This window comes from Gekko japonicus, unplaced genomic scaffold (assembly GCF_001447785.1).
Source record: "Gekko japonicus isolate JY-2015 unplaced genomic scaffold, Gekko_japonicus_V1.1 scaffold1311, whole genome shotgun sequence".
NCBI lineage: Eukaryota > Metazoa > Chordata > Lepidosauria > Squamata > Gekkonidae > Gekko > Gekko japonicus.
The window spans coordinates 257,435-274,961 of record NW_015168086.1 but is presented as its reverse complement, the minus strand read 5'-3'; the positions used below and the strand labels follow the sequence as shown (position 1 = coordinate 274,961).

Sequence of the window (17,527 nt, the reverse complement as noted above, 5' to 3'; positions counted from 1 at the left end):
AGCCTGGTTTCTTCTTGGAAGCAAACGGCAATAATCCAAAATTAAAATTTCATTAGGTTAACCTATTCCGTGCATAACTCATATGATATTATTCCTTTGGAGGCGGGGTATTATTGCTGTTGTTTTCATTTATAGTTTTCTCACTGGGACCCCAAGCAGATTAGCACTATGATACAAACATTTAGCCTACCATTAAGCAGATTACAAAATATGACAACATCGGGCAATCAGTGAGAGATTACAAGATAGGAGAACATCTGAATGTAACGGCAAAGATTCCTAATAAGACAAAAGAGTGCATTGGGGCCGGGATTGCAGACTGCGGGGTGGGGTGGGGTGGGGGCACGGGGACCAGATAACGCATGCAAACATATAAGGCAGCAAGACATTCAGTGTGGGACAGATCCCTAATAAAGGAGAGCCCAAATTGGCTCAGAATGATGCCACAGGGGGGAGGAATGGCTCCTGCCTTCCCTTCCCAAGCCATTTTCCCATGCTGAAACATCCCCAATAAAACCATCTTCTGAGCTAGTCCATTATACCTCAGCTTTGCTCCTTCTGCAGGAATGTTTCCTGAACAATTCTGTTTTGCGCATTTCGCAAGACGACAGAAGTAGAGGGGGGTCTTCCTAATAGACCTAGGTGGAGCCGTTCTACAGCGTTGGAGCCACCACAGAGAATGCGGGCAAATGTGCAACTGCCGGTCTTATTTGTCTGCAGGGTGACGTCTTCAGACAGCTTTGCTCAGGTCCTGTCCATACGAGGCCTTTTGGGCCGGGAGCGGGACAGAACGGGGGCGGAGCAAACGGGCGCGATCCCACCGCAACATCTGGGAAGCGTACCGTCTCCGTCCCTGATCCGGGCCTTCCAGCGCTGCTCCGCACCAAAAAAGAACCACCTACCGAGGTGGTTCTTTTCGAAGGGCCGCAGCAACGCTGACCGTGGGATCGCCGGCGTGTCCTTGCGCCAGTGCATCCCTGGCTCCTGGCCGAACTGCGCATGTGTGAGCATGCGCAGTTCGCCAGGCTCCCCTCTCCACCGTCACTTTCTCCCCGGCATCTGATCGTGCCGGGGAGCGACGGCGCCGCGGCTCGGGGGATCCGTGAGATCCCGCCACGCCGTCTCAACTTTGCGGTGGCTCCCATTAGCCCCAGTTCGAGCATCCTTTTCCCTGCCGTGTGGCAGGGACCTCAGATGAGCAGAGTTGTTGCTGCAGGGCAAAGCCGGAGAGCCAGTCCTGCAGGTACGTGGTCCAGTGCCTCTAAGGACTTTACAGGTGATAGCTAACATTTAGAACTGAAACCTGGATAGCCCAGGATAGCCTGGTCGGATCTTGGGCCAGCCCAGGTTAGCACTTGGATGGGAGACCGCCAGGGAAGTCCTGGGTTGCTATGCAGAGGCAGGCAATGGCAAAACACCTCTGGACGTCTCTCGCCTTGGAAACCCTGTGGGGTTGCCATAAGTCAGTTGCAGCTTGATTGTCAAAAAACCAACAAAACTGACTGGTAAACAAGGGTGTGTCTGCCGAAAGGGAGTAATATGCAGATTCCGCTTGGTGCTCTGTAGTAGCCAGGCCGCAGCATTCTGTAGGAGTGACCAAGATGTTCTTAAGGGCAGACCTATGTAGAGTGCATTACAGTAGTCTAGCCTTGAGGCAGGGCTCTTTTTGTAGCAGGAGCTCCTTTGCATATTAGGTGACACACCCCTAATGTAGCCAATCCTCCAAGTGCTCACAGTAGCCCCTGTAAGAAGAGCTCTGTAAGCTCTTGGAGGATTGGCTACATTAGGGGTGTGTCGCCTAATATGCAAAGGAGCTCCTGCTACAAAAAGAGTCCTGCCTTGAGGTAACCATAGCATGGATCTGTACGGCCAGGTAAGCGGAGTCAAGGTAGGGGCCCATCATCTGAGCTAAACTGAGCTGACAGAATGCATTTTTGCAACTGCATCAGTTTTCTTCTCCAGCAATAAGACTGGATCTTTCGGCTTTTAATCGGGACAGTGAGAGTCAACGGGATCCCACCAAAAGTGGGGAGCAACATTGTCCTTCAGGGCCTCGGCCTCTCCAACCAATATTGCCTCTGCCTCGTAAGGATTCGGTTTCGGCTTGTTTACCCTTTGTTTGTTTGCCATCAGACATTGGTTCAGAGTCTTCACCATACCGCCAGGCTATTTTAATAAACAAATATAGAGTGGGGTGTCGTCAGCATATCGATGATACCCTATTCCAAAACCGTGAATGATTTCTCCTGAGGGCTTTACGTAGAGATTGTACAGCAGGGCAGGGACCAGATGGAACTCTGTGGGCAGTTGTTCCACCATGAGAAAGGCAGGCTGGTTTTACGTTTTTGAGTGCGCAACAGGCCTTATAAAGCACCCTAGATTGTGATAGTTTATTTCTGCCCCACTGTGGCTGTCAATCTCCCTGAGGAACAGGGCAATCGCCCTCCATCGCTTTAAATTACTTGACCAGAATTAATTTGACAGAATGACACAAAATACGAAAGAGAATTTAACAAGGAAGCTCCAGGGAAGCTCAATCAAACAGAAAGCCAGCATAAATAACCAGACGGACCTCGTCCACAAAAAGGTATCTAAACCAAAGAGTAGAAATGACAATATTTCTATCGTTTGTGGTTGTACTGCAATAATTTGTAGATTACCAAATGAGGGTTTCAGAATATGGACCCAGTTGCCAATTTGGTATCCTAGAATACTTGTTCAATACTCAGAGCACACATCTCCTGAGAGCCAGTTCGGTGTCGTGGTTAAGTGCACAGACTCTAATCTGGGAGAACCGGGTTTGATTCCCCACGCCTCCACTTGCAGCTGCTGGTGTGACTTTGGGTCAGTCACAAGTTCTTTCAGAGCTGTTCTCTCAGGAGCAGTTCTGTCAAGAGCTCTCTCAGCCCCACCTACCTCACAGGGTGTCTGTCTGTTGTGGGGAGAGGAAGGAGATCGTAAGCTGCTCTGAGACTCCTTTGGGTAGTGAAGGGCAGGGTATAAATCCAACCTCCTCCTCTTCTTGTATCTGTGCCCCCCTCACCCTCCCAAACAGGGTACTTCAGCTTGTTGGGCTTGGCCCCATTTGCGGTTTATGTAGTCTGGGGGTCCCACTGTCTTCAGCAGCCTACGACGTCTGGAGACTGCTTCTAATCTCTCCTTAGGCTGGTTTTGGGGATTTTTTGGGGTCATTTCTTTCAAGCAGAGTATTTTAAATTTCTGGAAGCTCTAGCATAATGGAGTGTGCGAGCAAATCGGAGGCTGGGAAGAAAGCATGAAGCGAGAAGCTCAGGGAGATGTTGGAGAGGTTTTCTGCAATATGTCGGGAAGAACTCAGCAAGACACATCGGATCTATCATTGTCCACCTGAAGAAAAACGTGAAGAACTGGAATCTAAGGAGGGTTGCGTGAACTTGTAATGATTAAGTAAAAGCCGAAACGGCCCAGGGCATATAAAGGTACAGAAGAATAGAAATATATAACAACGGCCTGGCCTAATGGAATTACCTAGGCTCTGTATCTAGATTTGTGGTTCTTAAGAAACACTTGCCTCTTCCTGTAGGAAAAGCGAGAAGCTGGAGGGGGGGGGGGTTAGCCATGAATACAGACAGACAATAGATTTGTCATATTATTTCCAAAATAGGAGATGAGGAAGTGTTCCCATTTGCTCCCCCCCCCTACTGAGGGAACTCATTTTACAGTGTTACTAATTCTATATTGTCACTGCTGTCTTATGAAACAAGTCTGAGATGCTGTGTCCTTTATTTCTTTCTCTCCCAGTATGTATGTGAATCTCAAACTTTTAAAACAATTAATTCCCCCCCCCCTTAAATTTATTTCCTCCTAGAATGTCCCAACTCAGCCCACTTCCATTGCCCAACTGACCGGCAAGGAGACCGAAATATTTTCTAGAAGATACTGCACAACGTCTTGTCTAAAAATCTTTTTGTGTGTGTCACAATCAGCAACACCGCAGGAGAAGCAAATACCATGAGGAACGAATAGCCGATCCATAAGCTGCGCCATCCCTCTGGGCAGTGCGGGATAGACACGTCTTGGCTGTGGATAGCGATGGCGACGGCTGGGGCCTCGCAGACGGAACAGCGGCTGATGTAAGGCTGGATCTCTTCTTCCACCACAGGCATCATGGGAAGAGGGGCCGTCGTGGAGAGCCAGTAGGATTTGTCATTGCGGCTGGCGTAGTAGCAGATGTCTCCGGGGTTGCAGTAAAGGAAAGGCATCGGGCTGAACCGAGCCAAGCACGACCCAGCTAGGCCTGGGGAAACGAAATGCATGCCTTGGTTGGTGCGTGTAATTCAGAGATTCCCCAACCCCCCTTGAGCCAATGGGCTGCTTTTGAAATTCCGTCCCATGGTGGTGGGCCCAACCACAAAATGGCCGCCCCAGGAGGCGGAGGCACTTAAGCGAATGTCCAAGGGCAAAGAACAACAGAAGTAATTTAAAAAAATAGTTACAAAGAAATGTAATACTTAAATTGTATACTCAGTGTTCCCTCTAAGATGAGTTAGTGTGAGCTAGCTCACAATTATTTAGCCTCTGTCTCACTCATTTTCGTCTTAGCTCAGGAAGGGATGGCTCCAGAGCAAACTGATTCACACAGTGGCCAAATCGCTCGCTCCCAACTTTAACGCCAGGAGCTCACAAAGTGGAATTTTTGCTCACAGGACTCCACAGCTTAGAGGGAGCATCGCATACAATCACATTCTCGTGGTTACATGCATTATCTTTTATAGTTACGCATTTACTAGTTATTATATGATAGTATAAACCTTGTATTAAGGTAAGAAAAATGTGTTTTTAAAAACTCTTCTCTTTTTTAATGTTTCTTGCTTATATGCTTTCCTGCATAGCCCTATAGATAGGAAATAATGGGAGTATACACGGAAATACATTATGCTGAAGTATTGATTATCTTACCATATTTTGATTTGTTACGATACCTTTTCATGTTTTATATTCTTACATTATGCAATGTCCTTAAAATGTGTTTAACAAATTATGTTTTATGCTTCTAACTGTTCCCTTTGTCGCTTTTAATTTTGTATCCCTTAAAATGGCTTTTTATATTATTTCTCTCTCTCTCTCTCTCTTTTTATATATATATATACACACACACACACACACACACACACACAAACACACACATATGAGAAGAAGTAAATTTTAAAAATCCATAGAGAAAGAGGCAAGAGAGAGAGAATAAAATCTACCCTTTGGTGGCAGCAGCCGCTGAAATGCTATTTGAATCTGCACAGTCAACCAAGTATCCAATGGCCAATAAGAAGCTCTGCTGGGCAGGAGCTCCACCTGACCAACCACTTTCTAAGAACGCTTGGTGGGCACCAGGAAAGTTGTTGTCAGGGGCCCTGATGCCCACGGGCACCACGTTGGGAACCACTGGTATAGTTTTTACTAGAGATCTAACCGTTATGCATTCATTCATTTATTCAATTATAGTCCGCCTTTCTCACTGTGATCTGTGGTAGACTGCAGAATAAAAACCAGTGCAGTCAATATAGTGTAAGATATCCGATGAACCATGCAATTGGACTAGGATACGTACACGCTGATCCTGAAAACTCAATGCCTAGTTAGATTTCCGAAACCAAGCAGAAGTCTAAAGCATGCTCTGGAGGAAACTGAGTCGACCCCGAAGCTCATTTTCTTGTTAGGCGTTGTTCTTTTGAACAGCTTCACAAATGATAAAGATGCTCGTCATCTTAGAATGGTTTGCATCTGATATTTGATTTCTGCAGAGATGCTGCCTGAAAGATACGGGCTAGCATGCGGAAGGAAGCCTGTATAACCCAGATTAGCCTGAGCTCATTGGAGCTTAGAAGCCAAGCAGGGTCAGACATGGTTAGTGCTTGGATGGGAGACCACCGAGGAAGACCAGGGTTGCTACGCAGAGGAAGGCGATGGCCGACCACCTCTGCTCCTCTCTTGCCTGGAACACCCCAGGGATGGGCCACCGAGAGTCAGTTGTGTGACTTGCTGGCACTATATTATCAGTATGTGGAAACGTTGCATTTCGCAGGTATTGTGGCTGTGTAGAACGGCAGTACTTTAAGGCAGCGTGGAAAGCGCTTGCCCGTACGTACCCAGATCCTGATTATGGGCTTTATCTTGTCCTTCAAAATACAACAAGCTGTAGCCGCTCCACAGCTTGTTCATGCCCACTGGGCACATGGGCTCTTGATCCGACTGGCTGTGCTTCACCAGGAGGTATCCTATGTTAACGCTGCGTCCTGGCATGCCTGGAATCCCAGGAGTACCTGGATCACCTGGTGTACCTGGGGAGAGGAGGAAATGATAAGTACATTAAAGGTTGCACTGTGGAGGGGAAAGTCTTAGACCCCAATTAAAGCCAAGCTGCCTCCTACTTGGTGCAGAATAACGGAGAACAAACAATTGATTAGGTGACTCACAGGCAGGCCTGTAGCTACGGCGGGGCACTCCGGGGCTCTGCCCCCTCAAATGTGAGGCACGCCCCACAACCGCTGCTGTTCCTCCCCCCCTCCCCTCTTGTGACACTACTTTCAGAAAATTTGAGAGTTGCACTAGGCCAGGGGTGGCCAAACTGCGGCTCGGGAGCCACATGCGGCTCTTTTACACCTATTGTGCGGCTCCTGGCAGAGTGGCTGGGGAAGCAAAGGGGAGGCGTGCCCCCCCCGATCGGTCATCCCTTCCCCAGCCATTGTTCCCCTCCCTGGGTAGGCTTGAGGTGGTGGTGGGGAACAGAGAAAGAAATTTAGCTTTAAATGCACTCTCAAAGCTCCCCCCCCCCGCCTACAAGTATCATTGGATAAATAAATATCATTATCAATATTTCTTTTTTCCTCTTTTGTTTTTATTTTTGGCAGGTTAATGTTAATAAAAAGCAAATTTGCATATTTTCCAGCAAAAACGTGTGCGTGATATTCATGCCTTGCGGCACTTAAACATCTGACGTTTATTCTGTGCGGCTGTTAATGTGAAGCAAGTTTGGCCATAGAGCATTTATTTGTATGTATGTAACAGCGTTCCGTGCACCTTGGTGTTTAGTCGTGCTGGCCACATGACCACGGAAACGTCTTCGGACAGCGCTGGCTCTTCGGCTTTGAAATGGAGATGAACACCTCAACCCTAGAGTCGGACTCGACTGGCTTTCGAGCAAGGGAACCTTTACCTTTACCTATGTATAACAGAGGCCCCCAGCATTGTGCCCGTGGGTGCCACGGTGCCTGCCAGCCAGTTTCCTGGTGCCCTCCAATGGTTTTTAGAAAGTGGGCAGGTCCAGGTGGGGCCTGTACCCAGCAGGGCTTTTGATTGGCTGTGCAGATTAAAAGGCGTCCTGTGAACCAGAGCGTCTGCTGTAAATTTTGAAGAGTCACTATGAGAGTTCGGCATAACCTGGCTCTCTGGCATTTTGTGGCTGGTTCCACCTCCGGCGGCGGCCGTTTTGTTGCGCCCGCCACTCTGTGCCAGAACTCCAAAGGCGCCCATAGGCTTTGGGGACCCCAATCAATGCTCCCTCTAAGCTGTGGGGAGTCCCGTGAGCAAAAATTCTACTTCGCGAGCTACTGGCATTAAAAGTGGTGAGCGAGTGATTTGGCTACTGAATAAAATTAGTTTGCTCTGGAGCCATCCCTTCCGGAGCTAAGGCAAAAATGTGTGAACTGGAGGCTAAAAAACCTGTGAGCTAGCTCACACTAACTCAGCTTAGAGGGAACACTGACCCCAATGTGCAACAACAACAGCAACAAAAACCCTGCACCTTTCCATGCTTCTATGCTACTACAGCCTGTATTATCAAAATAGCTTCATTTCAGTACCTGTGAGCAGCCCCATAGCCAGAAAATTTGGCTTGGTGGGGCATGGGGAAATTTTGTGGGGCAGCAGGAAAGGGGAGAGGGGCGGCTGCATGCCCTCCCTGAACTCCAAGCAGCGATTTCAGGGAAGGCAGCTGCCATTCTCTCTCCCCTCCTGCAAGATTTAAAGGGCCTTCCAGCTGACTGGCAGAGTGAAAGGCCCGCTGAAATAACTTTTTCTGTCGCAAAATATCTGGCAATAGTAATCTCTCTGAAATGCCGGAGAAATGTCCCTAAGTTAACTGCAAAGGAATAATGGTTCTATTATATGACTTACTAGGATTTTAGCTTACAATCAACTCACAGTTCTGAAGATCTTAACAGAAGGTTTACCCTACTTGATCTATCCCATTTTAACCTTTTACTAACTCTTATGCACTGTATTTAGTGTACGGAGAAGTTGCCGCGCTAAAGACACGGATGATAGGCGGCTTTTCGGTGCACGATCACACCACAACATCTGGGAAGCATAGTACACCTGTGGCTAACCCGTGGCTTCTCCCCGAAGATGCGGAGTAAAAAACTACCACATACGATGTACTAGTTTCTGGAAAACGCGGGGCAAAGGCGGGTGTCTGATCACGTTTCCGATTGAATCCCGTGGCATCCGGCATCCATGTCCCGTCGCACACTGGATTTTTTTTTGGTAAGTCTCCACAGGATGTGCACAATCATGCGCATGCGCAAATGTCAGTGGAAAAAAAATCCCATTTGCCACGGAAGCGGTGCCTAGCTTGCTATATTCAGAGGAAAAAAAATCCCGTTTGCCACGGAAGCGGTGCCTAGCGATTGCCAGTGTGATCGCGCTGCGCCGCTTCTTTGCCACGCTGCAGGATAGCCGTGTGATCGGCATCTAACGCCCTAACCACGGGACCTTGACGGGACATGTGATCGGGCTGCCACCCGTTACTTTACTTCGGGGCAAACAGCCACGCTCCCCCCCCCCGATATCTGGCCCGTGTGATCGAGACCTTACTATATTTAGGAATCTTAATTGTCTCTAATACTTTTACAGCTTTATGGGGCTTTTAAAATATTATGATGATTCAGACTTTATGACCTTATGATTTTCACGATCCTTGATGTTTTTACTGGATTTGTTCTAATTCTCCTATGTAATATTAACTGATGCTATAATTCTTTATGTTAGTTCTGCTTAAGTTTAAGAACTCTGGTCTAACGAGCTAAATAAAAGTAAAGTATACAGATAATATATTCGCTGTTTATTTGTAGTAATAATGATCTGATCGTTTCAGAGAGTAGCTGTATTTTTTTTAAAACAACTTTTTATTTGGATATAACATCAAGTCAACCAATATAACATTTTAGCATCCATCTTATATCCTTTTCTCCCCATCTCTTCCCCCTTCCGGCTTCCCGCAGTGCTCCCACCTCCCAAATCTTCTATTTTCTTCTCTCTTCTCCCCACATCAATAATTAAACTTATACGGTAACATTTCTTTAAGCTATTATTCTCACACATTTGAACTAACTCTAAACATCCTTCTATCTCTTAATAGTTATCAAAGCAAAATAGATTATTCTTCACATCCCAATATTTCTCCAGATATTCTTTAAGATCTATCCAGTCTGCAAAAAATTATTCCGCTTCCTGATTCTTGAGCTTTCTTGTCATTTTGTCCATTTCAACCACAAAAAGCAACTTTTTCAGAGAGTAGCTGTACTGAGGGGCAGCAGAACACCTACGTTTGTGTCCAGCAGCACCTTAGAGACCAACAAGATGTTTTTTTGGGGGGGGGTATGAGCGTTCCGTGCGCCTCATGGCGTCTAATCATGCCAGTCACATGACCATGGAAACGTCTTCGGACAGCGCTGGCTTTTCGGCTTTGAAACGGAGATGAGCACCGCAACCCTAGAGTTGGACTCGACTGGCTTTCGAGCAAGGGAACCTGTACCTTTACTTTATGAGCTTTCAAGAATCAAATCTCCCTGGGAATCTAAATAATCTGATATTAATTTCCCAGGGCAGCAGTATAATTTCTGTGAATAACATGCCCCCCTCCCCGTGTAGATTCTCAGTGTTCCTTTCATGGATTACACAAAGGGACAGGCTTCTAAAGAGGAGGAGATTGGATTTATACCCCGCCCTTCACTACCCGAAGGTGTCTCAGAGTGGCTTACAAACTCCTTTCCCTTCCCCTCCACACAACAGACACCCTGTGAGGCAGGTGGGGCGGAGAGAGCTCTTCACAGAGACTGCTCCTTTCCAAGAACAGCTCTTGTCAGAACTACGGCTTGCCCAAGGTCATCCAGCCAGGTGCAAGTGGAGGAGTGGGGAATCAAACCCGGTTCTCCCAGATTAGAAGAAGAGAAGAGATTGGATTTATACCCCACCCTTCACTACCCGAAGGTGTCTCAGAGCGGCTTACAAACTCCTTTCCCTTCCCCTCCCCACAACAGACACCCTGTGAGGCAGGTGGGGCCGAGAGAGCTCTTCACAGAGACTGCTCCTTTTCAAGAACAGCTCCTATCAGAGGTACGGCTTGCCCAAGGTCATCCAGCCAGGTGCAAGTGGAGGAGTGGGGAATCAAACCCGGTTCTCCCAGATTAGAGTCTGCGCAACTAACCACTACACCAAAAAGAGACACTCACCTGGACACCTGTGGTGAGCAACCATCACCCCCAGGCAATGCTCCCTCTAAGCTGCGGAGTCTTGAGATCAAAAATCCTACTTTGTGAGCTCCTGGCGTTAAAGCCGTGAGCGAGCGATTCGGCTCCTGCATAAATCAGTTGGCTCTGGAACCGTCCCTTCCTAAGACGAAAATGTGTGAGCCGGAGGCTAAAAAACCTGTGAGCCAGCTCACACTCACTCAGCTTAGAGGGAACACTGCCCCCTCCCCCGGTAACCAGTCAAGACTGAGAAGGCTGGTGCTTTGTCATCAAGGATGGCTGGGGAATATATTGGACTTCCTCAGCAGTGCCTCCTCCTGAGCAGTTCATGTCCCACTGGGAGGCATGGATTTCAGCAAGAAAGGGAACAGAATTCAAGGAACACCATTTACCTTCAAATCCCAGAGGACCCTGCAGTCCCATTCGGCCCTGGTCACCTCTAAAGCCCGGAGAGGCTGGTATTCCTCCTCTTCCTTGCACCCCTGCTTTGCCGGGCGATCCTCTAAAACCTTAAGTATAGGGTTAAGCATAGTCATTAATCTGTGCAATGTTTTAAGTTGTATTTATCACACTTAGACCTGGTCAAGACAGCTTACAACATGACACCTCGGGTATCCACAAAACAATATCCACAGTGAAATCAAAGAGCAACAACAGAACCAAAACCAATATACCCAGTTTGCCACTCTGGGAGGAAGAAAGAGTAGGAGTAGGATTGGATTTATACCCTGCCCTTCACTACCTGAAGGAGTCTCAGAGCAGCTTTACAATCTCCTTTCCCTTTCCCTCCCCACAACAGATATCCTGTGAGGTAGGTGGGGCTGAGAGAGCTCCTTCGAGGACTGCTCTTGAGAGAACAGCTCTGAGAGAACTTGTGACTGACCCAAGGTCACACCAGCAGCTGCATGTGGAGGAGTGGGGAATCAAACCACCACACCAAGCTGGTTCTCCCTAAACCCTAGCTCCTAACCACCACACCAAACTGGTTCTCCCTAAACCCTAAAATATGAAAACTGTGATGAAGACCGATAAAATGGGTATCATGAACCTTTCTGAATGCTGGAACTGCTTATCTAAATCATAGAGAAATCAGGTGGTCACCATGGAATAGTGCTTGGGAGAATGAGGAGGGATTGGGCCCTGTTCACCATGATTTCAGGGGAGAGTTAACAGCTTCCTGTTTGGTCCACAGCGTCACTTGCCTTTCTGGCTGTTATAATTACTATTCCTTTATAGTCCACCTTTCTCACTGGGACGCAAGGCAGATTTGCCAGTACGATAAAAGCTAATCAATAAATCAGCAAGCGGATTACAAAATATAACAACATTTGAATCTAGCAGCAGAGATTTCTAGTAAAACAAAATGATGCTGTGGATCTGGGATTGAAGAACTGGGGGGGGGAAACCCATGCGTGTAAACCTGTCTCTTTAAGGCAGGCAAGACAATCAATCTAGGAATCCTTCATCCCTAATAAAAGACACCCCTGGAGCTGAGCCATTATACTGCAGTGTCATTTTCCCTACAAGAATGCCACCCTGAACAATTCTGTTTTGCACATTCTGTGAAAACAACAGAAGCCGGGGAGGGGACTTCGCAATAGCTTCAGGCAGACTGTTTCATAATGTGGGAGCCACCAGAGAGAATGTGCGGGAACAGGTGGTTGCCAATTTTACCTGTTTGCAGGATGGCACCTTCAGAAGGCTGTGCTCAGATAAGCAAAGCTGTCACAGTGGCACATAGCGGGAGAGGTGAGCTTGCAGGTACATGGTCCAATGCCATTAAGGTTTTGCAGGTGATAGCTGGAACCTTGAGTTGAGACCAGTAACTGATTGGTAACCAATTGGGTGCCTGTGGAATGGGAGTAATATGCAGATTCTGCTGGGCACCCAATAATACCTGGGCGGCAGGACTCTGTACTAACTAGAATTTACAAGTTGTCTTCAAGGGCCGGCCCATGTAGAGTGGGTTACGGTAGTCTAGCCTCAAGGTAACCATGGCATGGGTCCACATGGCCAGATCAGCCAAATTAAGGTAGAGGGGCCATCTTCCAAGCTTGCTTTTCCAGCAGTAAAGCTGGATCCAGTATCACCCCTAGGCTATTAAATGAGTTGGCAAGAGTCAGTTGGACTTCATCGGTGGTGGAATTCGACTGCAGTGATCACATACAGATTCAGAAGCCTTGATTTTCTGAATAAGATTATGGCAGAAGCACAGTTTGGCCAGAACTGGGTCTGAAGGAAGCAGCCCTGCTCAAGCGCAAACCTCTGTTCAGCTCAGACGCACTAGACAGAAAGAGCGACTTTTCTAAAGCTTGACAGGTCACAAGCATGTGCATTCTAGGGACTGGTTCCTTCATTCTGCTTGCTTGCATAGAAGGCCTTCTGCAGCAGGCCACATGTATGAAAAGATATTTTTATGGAAGAAGTGCTGGTTCATGGAGCATTTTCAGTTAAGACCCCAAAAGCAACATACTAAATTTCTGCCTTCTCAGGGTGTCATTCCCAGAACCTTTGCCTAAGTGCCCGGGTGACACATTCATAATACGATGTTTCCAGATGCATGCTTCTACGGGATGCATTTCCAAATGCATGCTTCACAAAACAGTCCTTGGAGTTCTGCTATATATTATTTATTTATTTACTTAGAACATTTAGTACCCACCTTTCTTCCTTACAGAGGGCAGCTTTACAACACAGATAAAATACACAAACTAGAATACATAAAACATACAACCCAACATTTAAAAGCACAGCTTGGTGAGGGGGCCAGGCACCCCCCCTGGGGAGGCCGTTTCCACAATCACGGGGCTGCCACTAAAAAGGCCCTCTCTCATGTCCCCACCAGATGAGCTTCTTTGATGGATGAAACAGTCCGGAGGGCCTCTACCTGTGATCTTAATCCCTGGGGAGAAACACACAGGAGAAGACGGTCCTCCAGATGATTCAGGTTCCAAGCCATGTAGGGCTTCGAAGGTCCAAACCAACACCTTAAATCGGGCTTGGGAGCCAGTGTGATTGCTATAATATCGGGGTCATAGGTCCCTGATAGCTGGTTATTTGGGACAAAGGCTTTGGTACTGAGGAATAGCTGGAGGAGCCACAAAGACCATGTGAAGGACTCGGTTTTAAATGCCCTTTAAACAGGCGTGGTGTGGCTATGATGATACTATGATGTATAGCAGGCAAGATGACAGCCAAGGTACAGGTAGTCAGATCATCTTGATCTGAGGTGACAGTGTCATGTGACATGTCACCAGGTCTTAAGTTGCATCATCCTGACTACTGTCACTACGATTCTGATTGGTGCTCAGATGAATATACTGAGTACAGTCTGTGTGTTCTTCATCACTCTTGTGGATTGGATTATATGCGAAGCACTTTGTCGGTTTGCCTGGTGAATTGGATACTGCAAGTGCTAATGGACTGTATGTATATATTGCTGTAAATAAACCACTGTAAATAGTTCAGCACTAGCCAACTCTGGATTGTGTTGTTATTGGCGCTTCCAATACGCTGACAGGGCCAGTATGGCCTCTACCCCAACCTCCCCTGACAGATAGGCCTCAAAGAAGCTTCTAAAGGCAGTCATTCCAGATAAGGCCTGAGGTAACAGGGGGAGAAAAAAACTAACTTCTATTAATGGATGGAATAATTAATCCCATTAAAGTGGACAGAAACTATATACAAGAATAACGCACAGCATTTGCTGGGCTCCCACAGTTATAAGATTAACAAGGTAGGGAGGGCAGAGAGCAGCGATCAGCCAAGCTTTTGATTTCCGAGGTGAATCTTTGGCCTTTCCCCAGCCTTAGAAGAAGAAGAAGAAGAAGAAATTGGATTTATACCCTGCCCTTCACTACCCAAAGCGGCTTACAAGCTCCTTTCCCTTTTCCTCCCCACAACAGACACCTTGTGAGGTAGGCGGGGCTGAGAGAGCTCTAAGAGAACTGCCCTTTCAAGGTCAGCTCTTGTCAGAACTACAGCTTGCCCAAGGTCATCCAGCAGCTGCAAGTGGAGGAGTGGGGAATCAAACCCGGTTCCCCCAGGAGAGTTCCCCCAGGTGAGTCCACGCTCCTAGCTACTACACCAAACTGCAATCTCACAGTTTAGTCTGAGCTCCTTCTGAAAATCATTCCCAATAATGTAGCCTGCTACCTTTGAAAACCAGACTTTGAGGCAGCACACTGTCTTCCTTTTTTAAAAAATAACTGAAATTAGCCTGCCTCCTCTCAAAGCCAGGCTCTAAGCTTCCTGAGGAAGGATTTCTTCCAGCCTACTCCTCTGGAGGCTCAAACCCTATCTGAACTAAGCTGACAGTGTAAACTGATTTCTCTCTCTCACACTCTCCCCTCCCGCCTGGCTTCTCCGACCATTCATGAGCTCTGATTGGCTGTTAGCTGCTGTGCACAGACACTGGTTGGTGAGTGGCAGAAAGGGGCAGGGCCTTTGCCCATCCGTCACAGCCACCTTCACAGGGAGGGGGAAAAAAGCCTACCTGGATCTCCTGGTGGACCTTGTGGACCCATTTCACCGGGACTGCCGTTAATCCCTCTGCCCCCCTGAGGGCCTGCTGCCCCCTGCAGAGCATGCAGTTTAGGAGGGACGGGAGCCAGGCCAGGGGAACCTGGAGGTCCCTGGAATCCTAAAAGTTAAAAATGTATCAGTAAAACAAGGCAAATGACTTTGGAAACAAGGTGTACAATTTACATTGACCCATCTCTTTACGGCTACCTGGTGCTAAAGATTGTTCTTAGCTGCAAATTATTGCCATTCTTGACTTGGCTTCTTAGGGAGGGGTGTGTGTGTGGTATTTAAATTCTTCCATTAATAAAAACACAGTTGCACTTACCAGTAACTGTTGCTCATCAAGTTGTCTTCTGTGCAGGCACACATGGGACAGCGCACGCGCAGGCCTGCTGCGGACTAGAAAGCTCTAGAATCTTGTAATTCCTCTCTGCGGCAGGCCTGCGCATGCGCTGTCCCATGTGTGCCTATATAGAAGCCACGAACACGAACTGGGCAGATTTCAAGATGGCCAATCACACAGTGTCCAGAGGGCCAAACTCTCAGGACAATCAGGGTGCTGGGAAGAAGAGGCCTCTAGAGTGGTGAATGGCAGCCGCACAGGTTGTGTCCTTTCCAAGATGGTGACAAAGGGGGGAGAGCATCAAGGCCAGTGGTTTGTCGGGCAGTCTTCCCCACTTTTCATCCCCCTTGGCCTTCACGTGTACCATGAGGGAATTCTCACGGACAGGAAGCAACGCAGAAACTAGTACCAGCTCCTGCTTTTAGGGGTCAGGTTGTCCCACCACCATCTTGTTTTTTCAGCCACACTTCAAATGTATAGCTTATAAGGGTTAGAGATGATCCAGTACATTGAACTCCTCTGTTGATCCAGGAAGAAGGAGAGAACTTATGAAAAGATACATGTTTCCTGAGTATATCCATAAAATGGGAGGGGGGAGAAAGAGCATGGCTAGACTGAATGAGGCTCTGCTTCTGAATTCTAAAAGGGTTCCAGATACAGTTGCCAACTCCAGGTGGGTCCTGGAGATCTCCTAGAATTACGATGGAGCTCCAGATGACAGAGATCAGTTCCCCTAGAATGGCTTTGCAGGGTGAATTTCCATAGAATTATACCTCACTGAGGTTCCTTCTCTCTCCAAGCTCCGCCCAAAAATCTCCAGGAATTTCCCAACCAAGCGTAGGGTTGCCAGAACCCCTGTCTGGGTGGGGGTTCCCCCGATTTTTCGGCCTACTGTCCACCACCGGCCAGCTAGTTGGCGAGGGAAGCCCTACCCCCAAACAGGGATGTTGTGCAGCGACGTTCCCAACATGATGATGTCATGCAGAAGAGACGTCATCATATCGGGACGTCGCGTGACGATGCTCTGCTTTTTGGGAGAAACTCTATTGTTTTAGGCCAAATACCCATAGAGTTTTGCCCGAAATGCAGAGTGTCGCCATGTGATGTCCCCAACGTGATGTCATTTCTGCACGCTGTCATCATGTTGGGGACGTCACATGTCCCTGCCCACGCCTAGAACACCCCCCAAATCCCCCCACTGGGAAGCTGAGGGGACCTGGAAACCATCACCAGGGGTCAACAACCCTAGTCATGAAGCAGTCCGTGAAGAGAGTAAGGATTGTTTCCTTAAACAACAAATTAGCTGGCGAAGCACAACCATACACTTACCTGTCGGTCCTCTGTCTCCTTTGGGTCCCCTGGGGCCAAAGTCTCCCGTACTTCCTACTAAGCCAACAAATCCCATGACTCCTTGGTCACCTTTCCTTCCTGTAAAAGAAAGCAATGATGGTTGCGTGTTACCGTGTATCTGCATAGACAGCCTGAACCAGCAGATCTCAGGGCTGGGTTTTCCCACCCTACCTTTTGGCCCTGGAAATCCTGGTATTCCGGGTCTTCCATCTGAACCTGGGTCTCCTCTAAATCCTTTCGGACCGTCTGCTCCAGCCACGCCCACCTGTCCCACTTCTCCTTTGGATCCCGGTGGAGCGGGTATTCCGGGTCTCCCCGAAGGTCCCGGGTAGCCTGTTATGATTTACACATAGTTTTACAACCTGTATCAAATGACAGAGCTGGCAGCAACGACAAAGGCTTGCCTTTCCTCAAATAATGTACTGCGAGTCCATGATACAGTAGTCCCAAACTTTCAAACGCCATGAGGGAAGTAATACCTTGTTAGGAGACTTCCAGCTACTTGCTATAACCACTTTAGCTGCTGTTAGTAAAATTGAGATAAGTTCTTGACTGTGTTTAAAAATATGAGGGTCATTGTTGTTTAACAAAATAAAAAATGTTATTTAAATAATAATAATAATAATGTACTGCTGGTCAGTACGGAGTCGCGTCTTGTCTATCACAACTACACTACAGTCTGCGAAACATTTAAAAGGAGACAGCGGCATGGAGCAGTCAGCAAGAAAGACGTTATTTGCATTACAGCATTAATCAGCATTAATCAACTCAGCATTCGACACCACAGAATCTCTGAGAACTTTCCCTA

At 47.6% G+C, this 17,527-nt stretch overlaps 1 protein-coding gene across 1 annotated transcript in view; it reads right to left on the bottom strand.

The window, feature by feature from the left end:
* The window catches only part of COL4A2 (collagen, type IV, alpha 2), a 218,161-nt gene that overhangs the window by 2,130 nt on the left and 198,504 nt on the right, over window positions 1-17,527 (bottom strand). The window contains exons 40-45 of the mRNA XM_015414706.1: window positions 16,891-17,052; window positions 16,699-16,797; window positions 14,998-15,144; window positions 10,895-11,011; window positions 6,123-6,314; window positions 3,990-4,276 (exon numbers count right to left, since the gene is read on the bottom strand). Coding sequence (XP_015270192.1) covers window positions 3,990-4,276; window positions 6,123-6,314; window positions 10,895-11,011; window positions 14,998-15,144; window positions 16,699-16,797; window positions 16,891-17,052 — 1,004 coding nt within the window. The remainder of the gene's footprint in view (window positions 1-3,989; window positions 4,277-6,122; window positions 6,315-10,894; window positions 11,012-14,997; window positions 15,145-16,698; window positions 16,798-16,890; window positions 17,053-17,527) is intronic.